Source organism: Lepisosteus platostomus, chromosome 7 (assembly GCF_059453375.1).
Source record: "Lepisosteus platostomus isolate fLepPlt1 chromosome 7, fLepPlt1.hap1, whole genome shotgun sequence".
NCBI classification, from domain to species: domain Eukaryota; kingdom Metazoa; phylum Chordata; class Actinopteri; order Semionotiformes; family Lepisosteidae; genus Lepisosteus; species Lepisosteus platostomus.
Genome location: NC_142617.1, coordinates 60980090 through 61003920, shown reverse-complemented (window position 1 = coordinate 61003920; position 23831 = coordinate 60980090). Strand labels below are relative to the sequence as shown.

General features: G+C 40.2%; 1 protein-coding gene across 1 annotated transcript in view; it reads left to right on the top strand.

Annotated features, from left to right (window-relative positions):
* The window catches only part of tmem266 (transmembrane protein 266), an 83441-nt gene that overhangs the window by 20037 nt on the left and 39573 nt on the right, over positions 1 to 23831 (top strand). The window contains exon 3 of the mRNA XM_088641560.1: positions 4808 to 4996. Within this exon, the coding sequence (XP_088497686.1) occupies positions 4808 to 4996 (189 nt within the window). The remainder of the gene's footprint in view (positions 1 to 4807; positions 4997 to 23831) is intronic.

The window sequence follows — 23831 nt, the reverse complement described above, 5'->3', positions numbered from 1 at the left end:
CTGTTGCATGGCTGTGTTAAGCCACTAAGGCTACAAGATGACCTTTATGCCTGCCCCTTAAGTCATGTAATCCTATCATTTGCTAATGTGGCAGGCGGGTGTATTGGTTTCGGTCACTGTTCCTATGTTTAAACAATTTCTCTTCCCCTCCTTAAGGACAGTCTTGCCTGCTGGCCTGCTTTCCATTTCCACACCGTCTTGCAGAGCAGAATTCTATGTCCAAGCGCAGGTTGGACCTGCACAGTAGCAACCAGGCAGTGAACCAGGCTCTGAAAGTAGTGGGTCTCAGCTTTGCATATAATTGTTTTCGAATGTGATTTTGATGCTCTGAACAGTCCGTCTCTGCCGTGACTGATTAGCTGCCTCGTTCTGATTAGCAGAGTAGGTGCCAATTTGCACAGCAATTGTAAGAAGACTGGGTGGCACAGTGATTCAGCTGGCTGTGTTTCTGTGCTGTTGATTAAGACAATCGTGCAGTCCAGTTGCGGGTGACAGTGATAGGCAGTCGAAATGTGCTACGATGTTATACCCTACTGCTTGAATGCATAAAAAATGTGGAACTAAAAGTAATAGGTGTATCTCTGGGAGATGTGTCTGTCTTGTTCTCTAATTACTTCTTTGGTTCCTTCCTTGTGGGGTTTAAATAAATAAAAAAATACCTATGAAAAAAAACGTGGGGGCATTTAACACCTTGCACTTTTGCAGTTTTTGAAAAAGGTAATTTTTTGTGAACGTTCTGGAAAGCAAAGAAAAAAACAACAGTCTGTCTAACCTTAACAGGCTGCAGGTGCAAGTATAGCTTATTCTAAGATAAGATCACTTTATTGGCCATATACAATTTCTTACATGAGGAATTCGTCTTTTCACATACCCCAGCTCGCTCTCCATGAGACTCACAGACAGGGAGAGAAGCTTGGGGTCAGAGTGCAGGATCAGCCATTGTACAGCACCCCTGGAGCAGTTGGGGTTAAGGGCTTTGCTCATGAACCCACCGGAGTAGGATTCCTCTGCCAGCTGCAGGATTTGAACCAGCAACCTTCCAGCCACAGGCACAGATCCTTAGCCATAGAGCCACCGCTCCGCCCCAATTCTGATGCTCATTGTGCGGTATCTTCAACAGAGGAGTTGCTGGGCCTGCTCTGCTCCACAGGTCATAGAGCAGACTGCTTTCGTGTTCTGCAGTTTGCACTCAGAGTACAGTCTAACAGATTCTTAACATTATGGTTCACAAGAGAAGAGATGGACATTTTTTTTGGAAAATGTGTGAAATTAAAGTAATGGCCTTGAACAGGATTGATCTTCAGTGTCTGTGTCTCCGCTTTCATTTCCTCCAGCTGGTGCTAAGTGTAGCAAGGTCCTGGTGAGAACACCCCAGTACACTCCAACATGGCTTTGAAATCATGCACGAATGCTTTCTAAAATTACATTATATATATTTGGTACAATATTTTTAATTCTCATTTATTCTATGTGAGCCCGAAGAAAAACTGTGAGCAAAAATAGGCAGCCAGTGTTTCAGCTCATTGTCTTTGTCAAGAGTGAATAAGAGATGCACACACACTGAAGATTAATATTCATTTTTCAAGATCAAATAAAAAACACTTAGAACTGTGATTAAATTATACTGAGTTATACTGCCATATAACCTCAGCAAATTACTGATGTAGGTGAAGTACATGTAGCGAAACGCTTAAAATTGTTCTTAAAAAAGTCTCTACCTTTGTAAAATGATATTTGTTAATTTTTCATGTGCTGCTTACTTTTTTAATACATGTTTAATACACTTCAATTTCATGTTAGTCTGGATCTTCTTTCTCACTGATACAATGATCTTTCATCAGGAGTACCGAAAGGTGTCATCAGTAAAATTATACAATGTTGATTGCTGTTAAGATTGCAGTGTGCTGAGTTCAGTATCTGTACCAGCAGCATCAGTTCAAATTCCAGTGAACCTGACGCAATGATTCAGAAGATCCCTAAATATACATCTTGCTCACAAAACGCATACACACAGCTGGATCATGAAAGACTGCAGTGACATTTCCACAGAGAGCAGTAAAGATACTCTTTTAAAAAAAGCAGCCTTTGAGGAGAACATGTTAACTAGGGATTACTCATATAAGCCAGAAATAAAGCTGGATACGTTTGCCTTTCAGCTGCAGACTATATTAACATTTAATAGTGAGGGTCACCCAGGACGTTCACAGGCTAGCTGATCTGAATGTCGTCATAATTCGCGTACCAGATTTTAACTGGAGAGTTTTCAAAGTGGTGTGGCAAAGCAGTCTGGTTTCTTGTTTATTTCATTAAAAAAATATTTGTTTTAGCCTTAATTTTTTAGCTAAACTGCAAAGAGAGAATTGTGATGTTTACACTCTCTGTTTATATGCTGTAACTACTTTACTGTAACTACAGTGGTAATACTGTTTTAGCCCCAGTGAGGCTGAATCACCGCAGGCTTTCTAAAGATACAAAGCTTCTTTTCTGTGAAGGGGCCTAACATGTTAGATCAACTCCGGTAGCTTTCTGCGATGCTCACTCACGTGCACATCCAGTAATATCAGGGAGCAGGAATGTCTGAGCATCAGCTTCTCAGTGCAAGGACACCTTCTGGCCACTTCTTCTGATGTTTAATAACCTTCTTCCATTTCAAATTGCGGGGATCAAATCTGTAGACAAGTCCCTCGATCACAAATCTTCAGCACAGCCTGTTCAGAAAAGGAAGACCATTCCAAACGAAACATCTGCTTAAACTTTGGTGTTTTCCTCCACAGGTCTCTTGCTTCTCTCTACTATTCATTTGCATTCTGACTTCTGTAGAAGTTACACACTGTCATTGCATTTGAGATTACTCCACTACCACAATATATTTTTAAAGAGCATAAACATTTAGTCTAAATGTACTGTATTGTTCTCTTTGACTCTGTGATTTCCATATCTGTGCTTTATATTGAAAGACATAAAATTTTAATTCGTTTTTATTAAAGTACTTTGCCAAGAAAAGAGAATTCTTAAAATATTTTTCCAGTCACAGTTTCCTTGATAGTCTATCAGTCTCTCAATAGCAGGTTTGTTGGGTCCCAGACGTTATGGGACTCACCTACATTTCGCAAGGGAGTTAATAAAGGTTTAAAATAACACTCTGATTATCTGCCTAACTGTCTTTTCAAGACCATTGCTAACTGTAAAAGCCCAGTCACAGGAAGATGGAGAAAATAACTAGAACATTATCTGACCTTGTCACCCATGGCCTGCAGGTTTTACAGCTTTTTAATTACACAAGTGGATGTTTTCCATGAAGCAGCTCCAGGCACGCTTCTTTTGAGATCACTGACGTGCAGAATGTGGTTAACAGCACAGAGTCATTCAGGCCTCCTGCGATGCAGTCGCCTCCCCCATCATTAGATGTAGGGCTTGCTTCCATTCAGCTGACAATGGGAAGCCACGTCCCAGTGGACACAGTACCAGCATCTGCCAGAGTCTAAAAATAGGCGCCACAGGGCAGAAGTCTGCAGCTGCAGTCAGAGTTGGCTGGATCTGTTTTCATCAGTGCTCTTCAGCCTATTGAGATGTCACAGCTTGTTTGCAGCCAAGTCCCATGTGTGTCACAGCTGCGCAGATGCACAGCTTCTCTGACCGACTGACAGAACGGAAGGACAAATCTTGACTTGAGCTGAAGATGCCCCAAGAATTTACAGTCAAGGAAAGTCTGTTGCAACGGGCTCAAGTTCTGTATATGAATCAGAAAGGGAACCTTTCTGTCTGTGACATATGCCTCCCCAATTCTGGGACACTGTCCTTTTGAGTTATAAGACATACAGAAAATGACTGAAAGCCAATCTGTTGCAAAGGTAATACATTGCCAAGGCACTCATATGCACAGAACAAACACATCTGCAGTGCAATCAGCTACATTTAGCTGAATGTAGAAAATTGTTTGTATTAATGGGACATAGTGGTAGGCTTATAATGTACAATAGCCAAGCTGTAAGAATTTCTAGAATTACCCACTAAGTTAATATTTCCTGCAAACTTACACTTATTTGGTGTTCTAATGTAGTGCTTCCCTCGTTCTCAGAATTCGTACATATTCTCAGGCAGACTGAGTAAAAATGATGTATTAATTTATGAATATTTGTCTAATGTCCATTAGTTACATTTATGCAAGAATGAAAAGTATCTGAATGATTGGAAATTTGAAGATGATCTTAACCTGATGAGTTTCATCTCTGCTATTCTATTTCCATGTCATCATTCTTTTCTGTGCTTTTAGTTTTTTTCCAGGACATATCAATAAGAGTTACCTCGATAATAAGCTCAAGGAAATACTTCAGTGAGCTGTGCTGAGCACACAAAACTGTGAATGATTTTTTCATCTTGTACGGCTTCCCATTAACTTTGTGCCTGCTGGCCTCCCGTTTTCATTGGTATGAAGCCCATGATACAATGTAGAAAATGTTAAAGAATGTGTTCATTTTAATTGTGTACCTACCAGAGAAAAAAGTTTTGTACCTGATTTTTCAAACTGTCATTTTAAAAAAGCTTTGTGTCTTTATTTTCCAGTTAAAAATATGGAAGGGTAACTCCATAGTTCCCTTTTCATTGCTACTTTATGTCATGCTTATGAATTTTAGAAGACTGTGTGTAAAATGTACCATGAGCAACTAAAAACACATATGTAACTCACTGATGTTAATTTGAAGGATGTGCCAAATAGCAGTCAAAATCACCCTAATTCAATCATAACACATCTTTTACCTCCATTCTGATGGTGTGATCTCTCCTATCATTCTCTCCTTCCTGCCAGGCCCGCCCAAGAGCCCGGGGTGTCAGACCTGGAGATCATCTCCCAGCAGGTGGAAGAGGAGAGTCAGTGCATCGCCCCAGTGCAGCTCGTCAGCTTTGCCTACAGAGACCTGCCCCTGGCTGCCCTTGACCTCTCGCTGGCTGGCTCCCAGCTCCTGTCCAACCTGGATGAGGAGGACACGCGAGAAGGGTGAGACGAAATCTGTGCCCCCGTGTTCAAGCACTGCAGAGTCCCAGAGGCTGTGATGGTCCACTCTAAACCTGAGGTGATTCACTGCTTTGAGCATTGCCGAAAAAGATAAAAGATAAAACCAGATAACCACAAACATAAAATAATCATTGAGACATACAGTATGGCAAATGTTTATATCGCAGCACATATTGACCATCATCCCTCCCTCCCTCTGCAGTGCTGTGCTGGGGTTTGCAAACAACATGTTCAATGTGTGACAGGCTGAAAAGGTGGAAATGTATTGTCCAGATAGCTTGGCTGTGTGTCTGTCCTCCTCCAATCCAACAATCTTTTAGAAATGTGATAGAAAGTGTCCCTTGTGTGTGAGATTTTAGCACAGTGTAGTAAGGACTGCATCTCTTTCTTGGTCGCTCCTGTTTGACAGCGAGAGTGCAACTTGTACTGTCAGGATTGTCAGGCCTCCCTGTGGCAGTCCATCGTGATGGCCAACCTGTGATTGACAAGTACATACTTGGTCAGACTTAGCCTGTTTCCTTTTCCTGCTTTCTGCCATATAATACAGCATTCTGAGCATTGTAAGGCCCAAAATGCTTTTTCAATCAGGTCTAAGCCTTCTATGTTGAATATCAGAACATGTCAATCAATCAAGCTTAAGCAATTGTCATCTTTGGAACCAATAAAGTATAACCAGAGATTCTTATTCTCTCTTTTTCCCTAATACATTGAGCCATTTTTCTTTGGAACTGCTTGTTGAATTCCTGTCATACCTACAGTTCAGTGGTTGTTTTATGAACTGATAGCCTGCTTTCAGAATAAGTGAGAATTGATATGAATTGGTATCCAACATTGCATTATGGTGTGCAAGTAAATTAGAGCTTGGGTTGAATCAAAATGTCAGCTCATTCCATCAGTGGCAAATTGCTAGCATGTCTCTTGAGATTTTTGTTGTCCATCATGTTGAGCACCTAGTCTGTAATTATTGATATGTGGATGGGCCCAGGTTTTAATTTAAAATAACATTTTAGTAAAGGGTTATCAGTGATAAGTGCTTGACAAGCCTGAAACAAGCCTACTGGGTGAGCAGTGGAGTAGTTGTGGTTGCAGTTGAATGAAGTTAATAGTTGATGTCCTCTGTCCCAACACCTGGAGCTCATCGAGTTCAGTCATTTCTCCTTCTTGACAGAATGCAGATGTAATCATTACCATAATTGACACAACACAAGACAGTCCCCCTAATCCCACATGATAGAAAATATTTTAGCCTTCACTCCCTTTAATGGTTGTTATGGCTCATAATTATAGATGACACGATATTAAATTACAGAAATTCTGGTCTGATTTTCAAACAATGGTAAGTAATTGAGGAAGATAATTGGTTGAGAATGGCACTTTGTCTTTTATAGGCGTAAACACTCATGTATTAGCCGGAGCAGGTTTCCAGATTATTTACAATAATTTTGGCTAGAGAGGCAGACTGCTAACATGGGTAACTTTGAATGGAAGTGGCTACCTTCTTGAACTCATAGTTTAGGAAATAAATATTTATTTATTTAAACATAAATTCCCTAAAGGTCCCTGGTATCTCCTGAATTTTTTACCATTTCAACTTGCATAATTGTTTGATTAACTGAAAAAATGTATTTGTTTTCTTCAAGTCTGTGGTACCTGTGCTGTTAAAAAATGTCTCTCGAAAAATCATGAACCGTACAAGATCTCATCTTTTTTGAAGAACTCACCACAAAGGAGATCTGTTGTTTTTGTTCTCCTTCTTTTCCTTATATAGTTTTGAATCCACACAACAGGGCATGTTGCTGCCCACATAGTGCCATCCAGTCTAGAAAAATGTCTGGTGCACATTTGTTGGCATAATATTCTTCTCTTGCACAGAGAAGTAAATAATCCTCATAAACTTTATTTCATGATCCAGCACATCGTACAGTACAAGGACTCTGTTTGTCACCTCACTCGAGTGGTTCTTACTGTGCTTGCCATCCCAGACAGTTGGCTCTCTCAGAAGTACCGTAGTGAATGTGCAGATCAGACACTGTATTTGAATTATCATTGTGTACTCACGGAGAGAGGCTGGATCACACATTTTTTACTGCTTTTCCCTAAAGATTTGCTTGCATACATCATTTTGTAGTTTCTTAGATAGACAACTAATACTTTACCTATTCAGGTTTCCAGAAATGACCTAAACAATTCAGCGGCCCAATTTTAACTAAAACAATCTTATGAATGTATCATGCAAGTCTTATTATCTGTCCATGGGTTTTTGGTGGGGTGAAGTTCAGCACTGTACAGTGCTCCTAACATTTAAGGCTCTGAAAGGCTTAGCACAAATCTACATCCATAATCATCTTTCAACATACACTCCTCCACACAATTTTCAATCCCTGGAATCTGGTCTGTCTTGCATACCTGAAACTAAGCAGTGATCCTACAGTCACGAGGCCATCTAAACCTAAATTGTGGCACCCTGTGCCAGAGGGCTCTGTCTCCGATCTCAGGCAGCACTATCGCATACGTCTCCACAGTGTTATTAGCTGGTTTACTGTGGGTGCACGCGAAGTTAAGCTGGTCTTTTCATCTATTCATACACACTACAGGCATTCCATTTTACATTAATTCCCCACCAGTTTAATACACGTTTTAAAAAATGAAACAAATACACTCATGCACATAGGTTTAAAATGTTTCTTTTATTTTACTTGTCTGTCTATGTGTGGAGCGCCTCTGTTTTTGGACTGGATTGTTGACACGGAGACACTTCCTGTTTCTTATGAGGGATTTCTTAAGGATATAAGATATACAGAGGAGTTTAGTTGCATATGTACATAGGGACAGTCACACCATTAGGACTTCTCAATAGAAATAAAAATCTTGTTTATATACATTGGCTTCTGCCATTTAATGTGTAATATTAAATATCTTTGTAAATTGTTCATTGTTTTTTGCTTGTAGCAATATTTTTTCTTCATTTGCTTTGGGATGTTTGCAGATGAAAGGTATGTTTTCATTACATAAGCAATATTTTAAACCTTCAACATATTTAATTCTATTGATCAGCTATGATCAATAATTACTAATTGATCAGTAATTGTTAATTACTAATTAATCAATTTAGGAGAGGAAAAACTGAAGACACTTCAACTTTCAAGGAAGCAAAAGAGTTCCCTTAAAGAAATAAATGTCTTTAATTTAATTGATCAATAACCTAGATGGGTATTACCGATCATTGAAACATGTCACTTAGTGACTTAGGGTGATCTACTCAGTAAGACTACACTGGGGCACACCAGAACCAGTGCTGGAAACTCCTGATAATCTAGTCTACTGAAAGGCTGATGAACTGAAACTTCTCACTCAGTCACCAGACCGATAAAATCCTTGTGGTATTTGTGTTTTTCAAATGCACTGTTTCACTGATGCTTGTTACTCTTGATTGACCCACAGCCAAGAAAGTAAGAGGTGAGTATTGTGTGGCTCTGATTGGCATTTCTGATTGCCAAACCACAAACATTTTAGGAATTCCACTTATATTCAGAGATGGAGGAAATATGTAACAATGAATGTGAATTATGATTCTTTTCGCCATGTGGGAATATACACTTGGCTCACGTTTTTTAAAGTTCTTTTAAAGAGGAAATACCAAAACATGGACAATTCACTAACTGATTCACTTCTGGGGCATAAGAGGAATGTTAAATAGTGATTGCTCTTGTGCCTGGCCAGTATATACATTCCATTTATGGAAATATTCATAACTTCAAATTCAGGAAACCTGCATAATATATTAAAATAGCTTCATGGGACTGTTTTTCATTCTGTATCCAGATTTGTTTGTACAGCAGGGTCTGGAATGGCTTTTTGTAGCTGTTCGGCTGAACTAAATATTTAATCTTCATGTGCTTTTGGCTCATCTAAGAAAAATGGGAGCAGAAGTATTTTTATAACACTTCCAACAAATACAAAAGGTACCATTTGAGTTTGTCTGAAATCCATCATTATGAAGCACATTTCTTAGTCCAGAAAAAAGATCTGTTTCTCCTGCAGCTGCAGTATTCCTCTTCTTTCACAGACTTAGCAGGGTTACGTGAAGGTCACTCTTGAGAGCAGATAGTAGATTATGAGTGAGGTTTTAAAGTACTTGTCAGAAAACTATCCTTTCAGGTTTTCATTGTTTTGTCTATCTTATGTTTTTATGTCACTCATAACTAAGGGATTTTGAAAATGAGAAAGAGTTTTCTTTGAATGCCATATTATAGGATTCTCATCAGAGCTGAATGAGAAATGTTGAAATAATTTTAGAAGAAAAATAAGAGCAAATCTTTTATCTTTGCAAATGATGTGTCATAGGTTACGTTCAGTAGAACAAGTTTGTTTCAGTTTGAAACCTCATCTCAGTTTTGTTAAATTATCATCTTTATAAACTAACAGAGTGTCTCATCTTTGGAAAATGTGAAGATTGTGAAACTCTAGCTTTTGCTTTGAATCTCATGCCATTACAGTAATATTTTTTGCATTTAAGGAGTATCCTTAGTAGAATACCCCTTGCATTTAAGGAGTTTCCTTAGTATTGTCCAGTAGAATATCGTTTCATATTTAACCTTGGGGTCTTCGGTTTTAATGTTATTAAGAGACTGGAATAAATGATCAAGCCACCTTGTGTGCAATGTCTTCTCTGGGAGACCACGACATTGTGGGTTGTTTTTGATGGTCAAGTTAGTAGTTTATCTGAGAGATTTAGTCAATGTAGTAAAGAGAGAGTCTGTCACATTTCTGAACTTAAACTATCACAACTTTCCTACCTTGTGCTCCAATACCACTGTCCTCTCATTTCTCGCAAACCTGCTGAGCCTTGACACCCAATTGATTGTACTTAATTGCAGGTGCAACTGAGGTAAGAGTTCTTTCTTTAGTGAAAAATCTTCATGCCAAAGATATGCCTGGGGCTCCCGACTCACTATTTTAGGAGGCAAAATGTGGACAACTTACTGTTTTAAGTGACTTGCTGCTTTCTGTGCAATGAGCACTCTATAATCCATCAGCTCAGTGTACACTAAAGCTGAAGAATGTCCTTAAATTCTTATTAATTTATTTCTATACTTAGTGCTCAACCTGGGAGAAATGGGAATTTGTAGAATTGTTTTTGTTTTTATTTGGTTCAAATGTCATGGAGCTAAACAAATCATCTAACAGAAGACAATAAAGAAAATGTGAATAAAGTAAAAGAAGATGAAGGGGAAGTTCAGGGCCTTAATGAGAAACCACACAAAATTCTTTCCCCTGGAATTGCTTGGTTTCCTGCAGACTGAGAGAGCTCAATGTGGAAAGTGTTCAGACTCAGACAGCACCAGGTGCTACCCGTTTAACCTGGGTCACATGATGGCTTTGGTGTTTTTGGAATCAGATGCAAAACTTTTCTCTGATTGTCAGGGGGTGGAAACAATACAAATGTCATGTGTGTGAAACTGTTCACATTTATGTTGTGCTCTTGTAGAGATGCTACTGAACCGAAACTGCCTTTGGGAAATGTAAACAAAATGAGCGGTGGACGTGTTCTTGCTGCTGACAGACTGGTGTGCATTGAAAGCTACAGAAGGAGGTATTAAATGGACACTGAGTGATTATATTATTTTATTGTGGGATGCTGCATGTTTAAGCATCAGTGACTTCTGCGCAAAGAGCATATTGCTTTCTGAGGCTCTGCTAGGTGTCTCATTTGCACTGCAGCACTGGCAAATAGTTTTGTGGCAGCAGTCAGTTTTTTTCACAAAAGCAGCTGCATCAAAGAGGCAAGCCCTCTCTTTCTGAATTGTCTGGGATTGTAAGAAAGAAACATATCATTCAGGTTTTAAAAGGCTGAAATGTGGTTTTCTGGCATCTCTGACTGTCCACTTGATCAAAAGAGAGCCACCAAAATGCATTTTGATTTTAAGGGTTGAGTTGTAAAACTCGTAAGTAGCTCTCCAACGTTTTTTGATATCCCTGAGCTTGATGAAGGATTCTGCCAATGCGACTTATTAATATGAACATCGCTTTTGAAAGCAGATATGATTTATCCATTTGATTCAAAAGTGTTGAACAGGACAATGTCATACAATTCTTTCTAAAAATGAGAACACACATCATTAGACTTTTAGATTTTCACATTAGCTTGCAAGCTAATCTACCTGGCCTTCTTTTTTTAATTGTTGTGTTGTAAAGACAACAAACACTTACACTTTTTATTTTTAGTTTTCCAGGGCTGAAGATATACAGCCTGCTGTTTTATCTCTCCCCAGTTTACTATTGTTATGTCTTTACAAGATGAACGTGAAACAAGTGTCGCTGCTGTATTTACAGCAGCATTGGGTGGAAAATTGCTTTGAACATCTGAATGGTATAAAAGCAGACAAAGACTTTAAATCAAGTGCATTATTGCTGGCCCCGTTTCAATAGCTGCGTGTTGTTTCAGAAAATGGCATCCGGTGACAGAGGAATTAATCTTCTGAAATACTCTTCCTAAAGATGACCTGCCTGCAAAATGTAACACTCAATATTGAGTAGATGGAAACTGTCAGGAACTTTGTGCTGTATCTCAGAAATGCTGCTGTGTTAATAATAAGAGTTAAGCACATCCTTAACCCACGGAATGCAGAAGCGTAAACAGCCCATATGTTGGCATATTGATATTTAACTGTATAAAACATGAATTGTCGTAAAGCAGCTGTCTACGTTCTTTTGAGGAAAACCCTCGCACAAAAGCTTTCTTTCCTGTCCTCATGAGTACTGATGTGCTGTTCCTTGTTTACTAATCTGTGACCATTCCTCCCATTCTTATTAATTCTGATGCCAGAATGACTTCGCTTCCGAGTGATAGTGGCAGGTGCTGTGATGGAATTTGAATTTACGTGTTTCTCGTGAGCACTGGAGATCTTCCTGGGCAAGCAGTGGGGCAAGTCATTTTAATTGGGATCATTTAGGTTTACCGCAGTAAATCTGCAGTTCCACTGAAGTATTTTCTTGCTTACGCCTCATTTCATTCTTTCCTGCAGTTAATGGTATTTTTTGTCATACCTCTATGCTTTGCTCTTTGAAATTGCATGGTGCTTTGATTCTTCAACCTTATGGTAAATGTCATCATGTTATAATATTATCGATGCCATTACGATATTTGGGCAAAATTACAATGTATAAAAAGCACAACTATTTTCACTTGGTTTTCTGAGCATTCTAAATATTGACCAGCAGCAGCAACATTCACATACAGCATTTTCTCCAGTAGTACTTTCAGACCTCTATGAGTCACTTCTGTACAGTAGATGCAAATGTAAGCATATATCTCTTAATTCTGAGGCTCTTCTCATAAAAACAAACACATCATGGCCTCTAATGCTGTGAAAACAATAGTTTAGTTTATGATTTCTGCATTTTTGTATTTCATGTCCCTTGAGTAAACGTGCAGCCAGCATATTTGGGGTAATCTTAAGCCTTGATATGCACTTGAATAGCTTCTCTGTCAGTGAAGATAGGGTGATATTAAGGGACAACACAGTTGCTCGTGCTAACATTAGGAGACACCTGCAGTGTTAGCAGTTTCATTGCTATAGTAAATGGAGTACAGTTATTAATAGAGCCTAAGCCATCTATCTTCCTGTCCGGGACAGTGCTGAGAGCAGAATGGCATGGCTTGTGCTCAGCTCTTTCTCCAACTCATTGTGCCAGCTTTTTAATTTTGTTCGCATCCTGTGCAATTTTGCTTTTAAGCCTCCCTTTCACTTTGCATTGATTTTGTGATTTTGGTGAAACAGTAGCGTCAGTGTAGAAGTCCCCCTGCGTTGGATTGTGACCATGACACAGGTGACATTTGTGTCTGTGAAGAGGAGCTCTGACCAGCGGTCTTGAAGGGGAATCCTGGGACGACAAGTGTGACAAAACTGATGACTTAAAGCTGCGGTCTGGGGAAAAAGAACTGCTTCTTCTTGTCCTTCTGCAGTATTCGGCCTGAAGGGGTGGGAGAAGCAGGGAATCATTCTCCCAGCAGCCACTTTATTGTGTCATTATTTGTCACTTTAGCAGCTTCAGCCCTGACCATTTTTGCAGTTTCTTTGTTTTTTCCAGCTCTAATTAAAAATTAGAATCCCACAGGGGCCTGAAAAGTCAGAAGTTTCACCTGAATACAGTGTCAGACGTGTTCCCGCAAGTACTGTACACACATGACACATGTAGTGACTTGCCAGGCTGTATTTGTTTGAGGATCTTCCCCTGGGCCTGCCTGTGTGTTTCCGTTGTGAGATTGCAATTGAATTTGCCTGTAATTCACTGGTATGTAGTTTAAGAACATAAAGGTCGCTGTTATAATGGGATGAAAAGCAGATATTCCGGAATCGCTCCGGCTCCCTTCTTTCATCCTATTAGGAGGCAGAGCAGGCCGCAGGACTGGATGTCTGACATTCCAAGCTCATACCTGAGGTTTTCATTCTGCTGGAAGACTTTCGGTGCTTCCCACACCGAAACCCGCGAAATTAAATAATTCCACCGAGGACTCCCACTCGAGAAACGCCCTTTATTTTGTCGGCCTTTCTCATTACTGACTGTTAGAAGGGTTGGAGTTTCATTGCTTGGAGTTACAAAACTAGGTTCTTCGTTTTAAGAGGGAGACTGCGATATATATTGGCATTTATTAGGCCTGGGGTGTAGAGTAACTTTGAATTCTTAAACAAAAAACTGAAAACTGCAAAAAAAAAAATATTAATTGGTCTACAGAATAAAATGGCTCTGCATTTTATGTCCCTGTTATTGTCCTCAATGCATTGTTTACAAGCCATTTTGGTTGTCTTGTTTCATTTATAAATTTGTCTTGGGATCATAGGCCACCGTTTAGCGCTTTATGGTCTCTCCTATGATCTGTTCTAATAAAAAGTGGCAGTCTTGCATTACTGTTTTTTACAGTGCTTGCTGTTCTAATGGAGTATAGATTTCCCAACCATTTTTTAATAAACAGACCCTCTGGGATGTGAAGTGTCCTCTGGGTGGTTGCTAAGGATGTAACTGGATGATTTAAGCCACAATTACATGGAAGCAGACCACTATCAGGTAACATTTTGTCAGAGGACGGCAGTTACATTTTTATAAAAAGTAGCGGTCCGACCACCTGGGTACCTTGTATCGCTCGCGAAGTACCTGTTTTTATGTCTGCAATTTGCTGGCCCTATTAGTCATCACAGGCAAAACATGTCTAGTGTTACCCATACCCATATCCAAGCAAAAACCGTGCTCTTATCATACTGTAACAGTGTCCACAAATTTTATTTATAAATCACATGTGGTTTTGTGTAAAATAACACAGAGGTCCTGAATTTGTACTGTGTAAAATAGTTTACTGTATGTTGCATGTTCTTTTTCCCAATTGTATTAATTACATTTTGAAAAACTAAAAGATTCTTTCTGAAATGAACAATTAACAGGCTAATAGCATATTCCCCTTGGAACAATTGATCCTAGATCAATTCTCCTACATTGGCTTCAGTTCAAAGTTAAGTATGGTAGTACTTCTCTGGGAAAGGGTGAAGAGAGAGGTCTAGGTAGCTAATCTGATTTCAGTATGGGGCTAAAAAGGCCAGTGTCTGGGATTCAATTACTGTCTTCGTTCAACATAATGAATTGGCATCCCATCACATTTTGTAGGTCCTTAAAATGTGATTTTGATGCCATGGCCCAGTGGGTTTTATGTGGAGAGAGAAATGAATATAGCAGTTTCAAATATGCAAGTCAGAAAAAAAATGCAGGAAGTTATCCCCTCTTCCATTTTCTAACTGCTCTGGAGAAAACCCAGGCAAACTCAGGGAGAACATACAAACTCCATGTAGATAGCAATCTAGATCTATAATTGAACCCAGGGCCATAACATTACAGGGCAACAATGCTAACCACTATACCACCATATTACCCTGGAGGAATATATTTTAATAGCTGTTTAAAAAGCATATTTATGGTTTGAATAGGCTAAAAGTATTGTCTCACAAAGTTTTGCTGATGGTTGTCTCTTTCAGGGACATTTGTGTGCACTTTCTGAGGGTAGCTTGTATACCATGTAGCTTTTTTAGCTGTATCTGGGAGAAGGGGTCAGCACCTAGGTTGCTTTGAGCTTAGCGATTTCTTGCTGAAAATTACAGTTCAGCTGGTGGTGCAGTATGTTAAATGCTCTTGAAGGAGTCTCAGGACTCTTTTGAAATACTGCTGCAGTGAAGGAATACTGAAGGAGCAGTAATTTCTTAACCTACAAATGGTGGTACTCTGAAAGTAGGAACAGCCCTCCAGGGTGCTGTGCTGCAGAGCTCAAGGAGTCTTTGTTGATGATGTCATATTAAAGACCAGTGTGAGCTGCCAAGAGCTGTAGTGGCAACATATGCCACTGATCTCTGTGTAACAAATGTGACCACACAGGGTGATGGGCTGTTTGTATGACAGATGGTTCATCTAGGTCACTCTCCTGGTGCTACCAGAGGAAATAGGATGAGGAAAACAATTTCCTTCTACAACAGGCTTGCAAGTGTCCAACTTTTGTTTGGTTGAGATTTGCAATATGTTCCTGTTTTTCCAGTGTAATGTGTCGTCGGCAGTTTTTTGAGTTGACGTGAACTTGTAAGAACAATATGAACTGAGCAATAACAATAAGGAGCTTCATGCATGCTGTACGAACTGATGGCTGTGATGCTAAAATTGGTTCAGTGCAGGACTTAGTTATGTTTTCATCTGACTTGTGGACTATATGACCATTAATCAGAAAAAAACGTAGCGGCCTTCTCTACCAAGAATACTACCGATTTTAGCCATGACACCTCTCCCTCTTGTTAACCATTTTAAGTATTATTTATCTGGAATGAAACTGTCTTGAAGGAAGTAGGCCTATATATCTGGAATGCATTATCTAAAAGGAATTTTGTATGCTTATTGAGAACCATTTTAAGAACTTTGCGGTTTCCTTTCCACAAACTCCAATATGTCAGTGCTACTCAAGTCAAGCCATGCCTTAACAAGACTACACCACAGTGAAAGCTAAATGTGCACTACAGTGAACAGAAGCTAACGAAAACTCTCCCAGCTTCGGTGTCACAAGGTTTTGTTAAATTTTAATGGGAAATAAGGCTATTCCCCCTACAAAGCTGTTCCTGCTTGGATTAAAGAAAACTAGTGGCAGTGAAACAAGATTACCATAACATGACATCCCATTGTACTGAAATCTCTCATCAATCTGTAAAGCTGCTCTGAACTATTCAAGATACCTGAGCCTGGGACTGCCTGAGAAGGTGACTAGGCTACCTAATAAACCTCTTCAGTTCTGAGCTCAAAGAAAGAACATTCAATCTGCCGTAGTGCTTAAGTCGATTATTGTGTCGATGGCTGTGTATTCCTTTTAGACAGCTCTAATTTGATTCTCTGGCACAGCAGGGGAACACTGAATGTTAAAGCACTTTGCAGAATTATGCATTCTCTAGAGACCAGAACTGCGCTTGGCAATTTTGGTCTTATTTAATTAGAATGCTAGGGAACTTGTCTGGGAGCAACCTGGGAATCCTGGGTACCTTGTTATCTGCTGGGTCCCCTAATCTGTCTGCTGTGAGAATCACTTTGGGCACCTGGAGGGAGTGGAGCTAAGGCTTAATTTGGCTAATAATTCCTCCAATGTTTTTCCATTTAGTTCACAACACACAGTATTTCCTCCAGTCAAGTGAGGAGATTACCTACCGTAGCATTCAAGGTAGCATAAAAACCATCTTACCCCACCTTAATCACCCACGCAGAAGCAGATGCAAAGTTGTTAGGTTTCCTTGCTTTACTTGAGATAACAAGAAACCAATAACAGATTAAGTCACATGCCCAGGCATAAAATGCCAAAGTCTTGACCAGATAAAAAAAGTTAGCAAAACCATACTTTTCCCTGCTCCGATGAATTAAAATTATTTTCACTTTTCCTTCTCTTTCTCCCTCTCTCTGGTTGTGTAGTGTTCTGACATGCACTTATCCCAAAAGACGGGTGTTCATTCAGTGTTTATTCTAGCTCTGAAGGCAGAGTGCTTGGCAATTCTAATGTGGCTTTTCAAAGCTGCTATATGTTAGTAATGTAAGTGGATGACACTTAAAGGGAGTCAAAAGTTTACCAGACAACTTTCTGGCAAGACCTCAAAGTCTTCTGTTCTGTGCGCTGATCTGGGGCCGCCAATTAAGAATTTGATGTTATAATAGAGGTTGTAATTTAGCAAATCAAAGAACTGCGCTAATTTTGAAAACTATTTTATCCTTAGACTGTCACAGTTACCCAGCAGGTGCCCGACACAGAGAGACTTCACACTAGACAGGACCCTCGCCCATGGATTGTTTTCTTTGGACTGTGGGATACCAGAGCACCTGGAGAAAACCCACGTGGACCCAGGGAGAACAAGCAAAACCCATACAGATTGGTCCCAGTCCAGTATCGAACCCTGAACCCACCTGATTTGTTTTTGGTCTTTTAAAATAGCGTGATTTCTGGTTTTAGAAAAAAATATGACATATCTCAGGTGTCTGCTCTCACCCCTTTTGTTAAGGTTCTCGCTAGGTTTTAATTGGCTATGGAAATGGCTTGTTAGTTTTTTTAGCAGGTATTTTATTGGCTAAAAAGACACATAATTGAAATATATAATTTACAGTAGGATCAGAGAAAGTTTAAAATGGATACTTTTACTGCCTAAAGAAACATATGTTGCTGGCTGCTTTTCCTCCCTGTTGTTACAACTGAAAGATTTTGGCTGCTTCTGGATCAACTAGTTAAGATAATCACTGGAGAACAACCTCCAGTCACTGTAGGGAGAAGTGTTTATATTCAGATAACAGCAAGGCCTGCACTTTCCTTGAGATTACAAGTAAAAGCAAAGGCGCTTTTGAGTGAGTGCCCAGTGTTCCCTTCCAATCAATAGCATACTGGAAGTATGGGAGATGAGGTTTATTCACACTCTTAAAATAATCTTAAAGATTTATGTCAGATTAAGGATTTCTTTCTATTTCAGTGCCTCCACTGCTCACAATAAATAACAGAGAAGGAAAATAAAAGACTATATGGCTTCCACACTGACACCACCTAATCTTCTAGGTAGAAAGAGAAATGACTTTCTTGACTGAAGGTAAGGCAAAAGAAAGGTTTGTTAATATTCACAGACATGCAAAAGCGTTAGATTGCTTTTCTGGCTAAGAGGGAGAGAGCCCAAGTGTCCAGGGAGAAACCTATTAGTAGAGACCGGCTTGTCAGCTTCTCTGCGGATGCTGGCAGATCTATCTCCATTTTCCTTGAATTAAAAGCCAATTTCTCAGGCAAAGAACAACTTGAATTTTAAGAGTTTCCTTGCTGTGGTGAACTCCACTGCATAGCAATGGCTATGCAGAAAATCCAAGAACAGAAGGGGCGGAAACAGAAAACCAAACTGTGGACGAGACTGTAGTCTTGCCTTTCTTTCATGCCGGGAGCATTTCAGCAATTACATTCTCCAGTGTGCCAGGGATTCTGCGAAGACACTTCAGATCTCCTCATTATAATTATATATGCAGTATGTGTGTATTTCCCCTAGACAGTTCTTTTAAAACAAAGGTATAGGCTGACCCTGTAAAGACATGTTCCATGGTCTGCTGCTCTTTATTGCTCTAATACAGCATTTTGTGTAAGATGAGTGTGTCACATTACAGAAGTATAAAATCTGCAGCAGATAGCCACTGACACAGAAAAGGCTGTCAAGCATGAAAATACGACCGACACCTGATAGAAATATGTTCTTGTTTAACAGCAGTGAAGATGTTAGTTTTTAAAAAGCCTTGGCCAGTTATGAATCCACTCAAAATTGGCACATGATGTTTTTTGGACACCCACAGTGTATATTGCAACCTCTCTATCTCAATATCTGTATTACATTTTATGGCCCTTCTTCTTGTTTCTAATCAAGTAAGAAACAAAAATTTCCAGCATTTTTTGTGGCGGCTCTTAGCAATTGCTCACCCACCTCTGGGCAAAATTCCTTAGGCCAGGCAGCCTACACTGGTTGATTTCCATTCTTTTTCGGGTGCCAAACTGAGTGGGTGTAGTGCTGTGTGTCAGGAGTCCCTTTTTCTTCAGAGGTGTCCCCTGCAGCTCTCAGCAGCCCACTGAGCTGAGGAGAAAGCCTCTTTTCCACGTAATGTATTTCCTCTTAATGACCCTGAAAGGACAGCAATGAACAGTTGACTTTGGACGAGTGCTGGAGTGTTGATTCTAGTGGGGTCTGGTGTCCCCATAGTCACTTTTGCTCAAGCTGCAGATTAACAGCCTAATGGTGCCTTTTCGGAATCCTTCGAATACTTGAGACTCCAAGGTGTTGTTTTCCTGATATTTTGCAGAGTTTGCTGTCATCTATAGCAGAGGCAGAGCCTTGATTTTTCATCCACCTTAGCAAGAGGTTCTGAATGTTGTTGTGTAGTTTGCTCCTTGCAAGCAGAAGCTATGGTTGAGTACCACAACTACTGATTTGTTATTAGTTATTAAAAGTGCTGCAGATGGTAGACAAAGGAAGTACCCCTGGGTTTATTTGGATATTATACATGTAGCATTGAACATAACCATTGCAGTTATAGTAACAGGATTACAGTAAAAAACTACATGCACAGAATAAAGTCACTATCATTAGGCTTTTCCGAGCCAAGCATGGATGGTAGTACATGAGGTCTTTAGTAGTTCAAGTAGGGAGCTGCGTCGCTTGCATAGGCTGCAAAGGAACAGGAAACGGGTTCATTCCATGCTGAAGAGAAAAGAAAGGAAACACAACTTTCCCGCTGTGGAGCCTTCTTCAGGTGACACCTGGGGTGCTTCCTTTCTTTTCTTCAGGTGACACCTGTAGAAGGCTCCACAGCCAAAACCTGTTCCATGAGCTCTTTAGTTCTATCAAGAAAGAAAATAAGGAAGACAATGGGGTACACACCAAAGAGATGTTCTCTGATGACCCTGGAGAGTGAACACTGACATTTTGCATTTTTCGTTCATAAACAATTGGGAAATTTTACTTGGGTCTCTAAAACCCTTTGATTGCAAGAGCGTCCATTGTTTTGTGGTCACCTCTCCCTGCATCTTGATTAATCCTATACAGGTGGTGGTAAAAAGAGAAGAGCAAAGAAGCAACACTGTGCCACCCCTGCCTGCACATCTACAGCACTGCCCAGTCACAATGACCTGGGAAACTGACGCCTGGCAGTGTGCATGCCAAGCTGCAGGCACTGCAGAGCCCACAACCAGTCAGGAGTCAGGCATAGCCCAACCCTGCCCCCCTGACTTGGGCTTTAGTTCAGGGAAGCAATTTTAATTTTTCTTGAAACTTGACATCTTAAGTGTGAGGAAGCCTTTTCTTGGCTTTGAATTGCATTCATCCTGCTTTCAGTGGCTAACTAGATGCTTTTGAGTTAAAACAAATCCCAGTGTGAATAATATCCAAATTGCATTTTGTCCATTTGTCCTTAAAATTAAGCGGTATCTGGGCCATTATTTAGGAATGTCCCATTTTGATAAATTATGCACTTTTAAAATGGGAAAAAATGCATTCAATTGCTGTGTAGCATTGCCATTTTTTTTTTAAAACTCGCAGTTCATCAATCCAGAGAGACAAGTACCCATTTATTATTGGATGAAGCTGTTAAGCCTGCAGAAGAGCTGTTTAGGCACTTCTTTAGTCCACAGAGGAGTAATCCTGAAACTTTTCCCAGCCAATAGGACTGAACTTCATCTGGGCGTGATATTTGATCCAGGCTTGACGTTTGACCCACATGTACAAAATATTATAAAACCATCTTTATTCCATCTCAGAAATATCATTATAACACGTCCTATATTGTCTCTGAATGTGTCTGAAAAGCCAGTCAACACATTGCCATCGTTGATTACTGCAGTGCACTTCTCGCTGTGGTATCGAAGTCCATACTGAACATTCTTCAGTATGTGCAGAATTTAGCAGCCAGAATCCTGACCTGGTCGCTTGCAAGTGATTGCATTACTCCCGTCATAGAGTCTTAAATGGCTGGGCATCACTGTACCTGTCTGACTTACTGTCTACTCCCCACCTCGTCACCTTCGTTTATCTGACTCTGGTCTCCTGTTCATCCCCCAAGCTCGTCTACATACAGTGGGTGACAGAGGCTTCCCTTGCTGCCCCCCAGAGCTCTGAGAGTACATTCCCAAGGATATCAGAGAGATTGCATCTTCTACTGCACTCAAAAAACCCTTGTTTTTTATTGTACTAACTTATTTTCCTATTATTTTTTCTTATTGTAAAGGGCTTTGAGAAACTACTTTTATAGGTGCTATATAAAATAGTTTCTTCTTCATTATTATTAGTAGTAGCAGTAGCAGTATTATTATTTACTATTATTATTACAGTACTTTTTGCAGCCTGATGGTACCTCAGATAGTAAGCTAGGCTCACACTGGCCACTGCGTGCTGGGAGGCCTCTAGGACCACCAGGTTATTGCTTCAGAAGGCAATTATCAGTTTCGCATTTTAACCATGGGATGCCAGATCTGTTGTCAAATTTCTGGAATAGTTTTTTCTTTTGCTCTTTTTTTTTTCTAGCTTTTAAAAAATGACATACAAAATTAAATGTACCACTGTGGTACAACAATAAAAGGACGCTTAGTTTAATTTGTAGGCCACTTTTCACTCCAGACCACTTACAGTCTTACTGCTTTAACTGTTGTTTTTCAGCCATTACAGCAGTCAAGCACAGATAAGACTGAAGCAGATCATTTTCAACATGAATGCTGCTAGTAATGAAAAACAGCCTTCTGTAAACTAAATTTGCACAGTCTGATGCCCAATTAAAAAAATAAGTTATTGAGGAAGAAAAAAAATTGTACAGATTTTTCATAACCGGGGGAAATTGTTGCCTGAAAACTTGGATGACATGTGGAGCCATTTTAATCAAGCTAAGGAAGTGCACCCTGTGAACAACAAATCCCAGTAACATACAGTCACATACACAGACTGCAGGATTATCTGAAAAAAGTTGCAATTGGGGAGAAAAAAGGCAAAAAAAAACTAGACCCTAACTTCCTTTTCTGTGGGTAGTACTGTAGTAATTTGAATCATTTTCCATGAACGATGATTTATGTGTATTACTTTTATCATGATTGTGTTATGATTAGTGTACAAGTAATTTAAAAGCAGTAAAATATTATCATTAACAAATCAGCTCACCAGAGCTGTAGCACTATATTATTTTTCACTCTCAATATCATAACTTCTTTTTCAGATACAGTCGGCCTCCTTAACTAATGCAGAATAAATTTGTGGTTAATGATGTACGGTCATTTGTAATAAGGGAGCTTTCAAATGTAAAATTGGAGTACAATAGCACCAGAAACATTCAGAATATAAATTTCCATGCCTGCTTTACAAAGGAAACCTGATTTACTGCTGTAATATGTAACCTCTTGCTGTGTTTTTATTCAGATTCAGAGATTTAACCAACTGCAGTATAATATATATATATATATTACATAAGGTTAGGTGTATAAATCCCAGCCTGTTCTTTTAAATGTGCTGGTGGTGAGATCCAATCAAAAAGAAAAGGTCTGGTATCACGGGTGGTGACCCTAAATGCCGGTTACTTTGAAAAGTTAGCTTTTAACAATGCCACCTAGCAGTTACAGTATAAGGCTGCAATGACCTTTTCTACCTGCAACAGGTTCTTTTCATCTCCCAGAACCACCTGTGCCCCCAGAGACAAAACCGTGAAACTGTCCTACTTGATTACATTTTTTATATTACAGTGTATCAATCTACCCCTGAGACAGCAGTTTCTATAGCTGCCTACCTGGCTCACAGAACACGTTAGGCCACACAGTAGGCCACAAGAGACCCTTACTCACACAACAGCACAAGAACCCCATGGACCCCAGCTAACAAAACTCAGATGCCCCAAAAGAGCAGTCCAGCATTTCTGTTCTCTAAAACTTAGTCGGCTACCTGAGGGCCTCGTTCCACCACAGCAGAGTAACTCTGGAGTTTTGGGCATCTTCCTTGCTATCCTGAGCAAAACGGTTTCTCATTCCCCCCAGCACCACCTCCACCGGGTTTTTCTCCAGCTTCAGAAAGCGGGGTGCTGGAGTCTTCCTCTGCTGTTCTCTGTACAGTCCCTGGTGTCGGAGTCCTCTCCTGGGCGCTGTGGCTCAAACTGTCTTTCCGCTTTGTGTGCTGCTTGAGTCCCACTGACTGGGGTTTTTGAAGCCCACTTAACCAGGACCCGTGACTTGTTCTCTGGGGTGGGTGGGGTGCGGAAGTGTAACAGTAATAATTATAATAATAATAATAATTCCACTCAAAGCACTTTACAGGTAATAGGAACTCCCTTCCACCACCACTAGTGTACAGCACCCACCTGGACCGGCAGCCATAGTGCGCGAGTGTGCTCCCCACACACCAGCTCTCAGTTGGGAGTAGAACAGAGTGATGAAGCCAGTTTATAGGGGGGATTATTAGGAGACCATGATTGGTAAGGGCCAATTGGAAATTTGGCCAGGATGCCGGGGTTACACCCCTACTCTTTTTGAGAAACGCCCTGGGATTTTTATCGACCACAGAGAGTCAGGAACTCGGTTTTACATCTCATCCAAAGGACGGTCCTTTTTTACAGTACAGTGTCCCTGTCACTATACAGGGACCCACGCAGACTGCAGGGTGAGCACCCCCTGCTGGCCCCACTAACACCTCTTCTAGCAGCAGCAGTTTTTCCCAGGAGTCTCCCATCCAGGTACTGACCAGGCTCACACCAACTGAGCTTCAGTGGGCTGCCAGCTATGAGC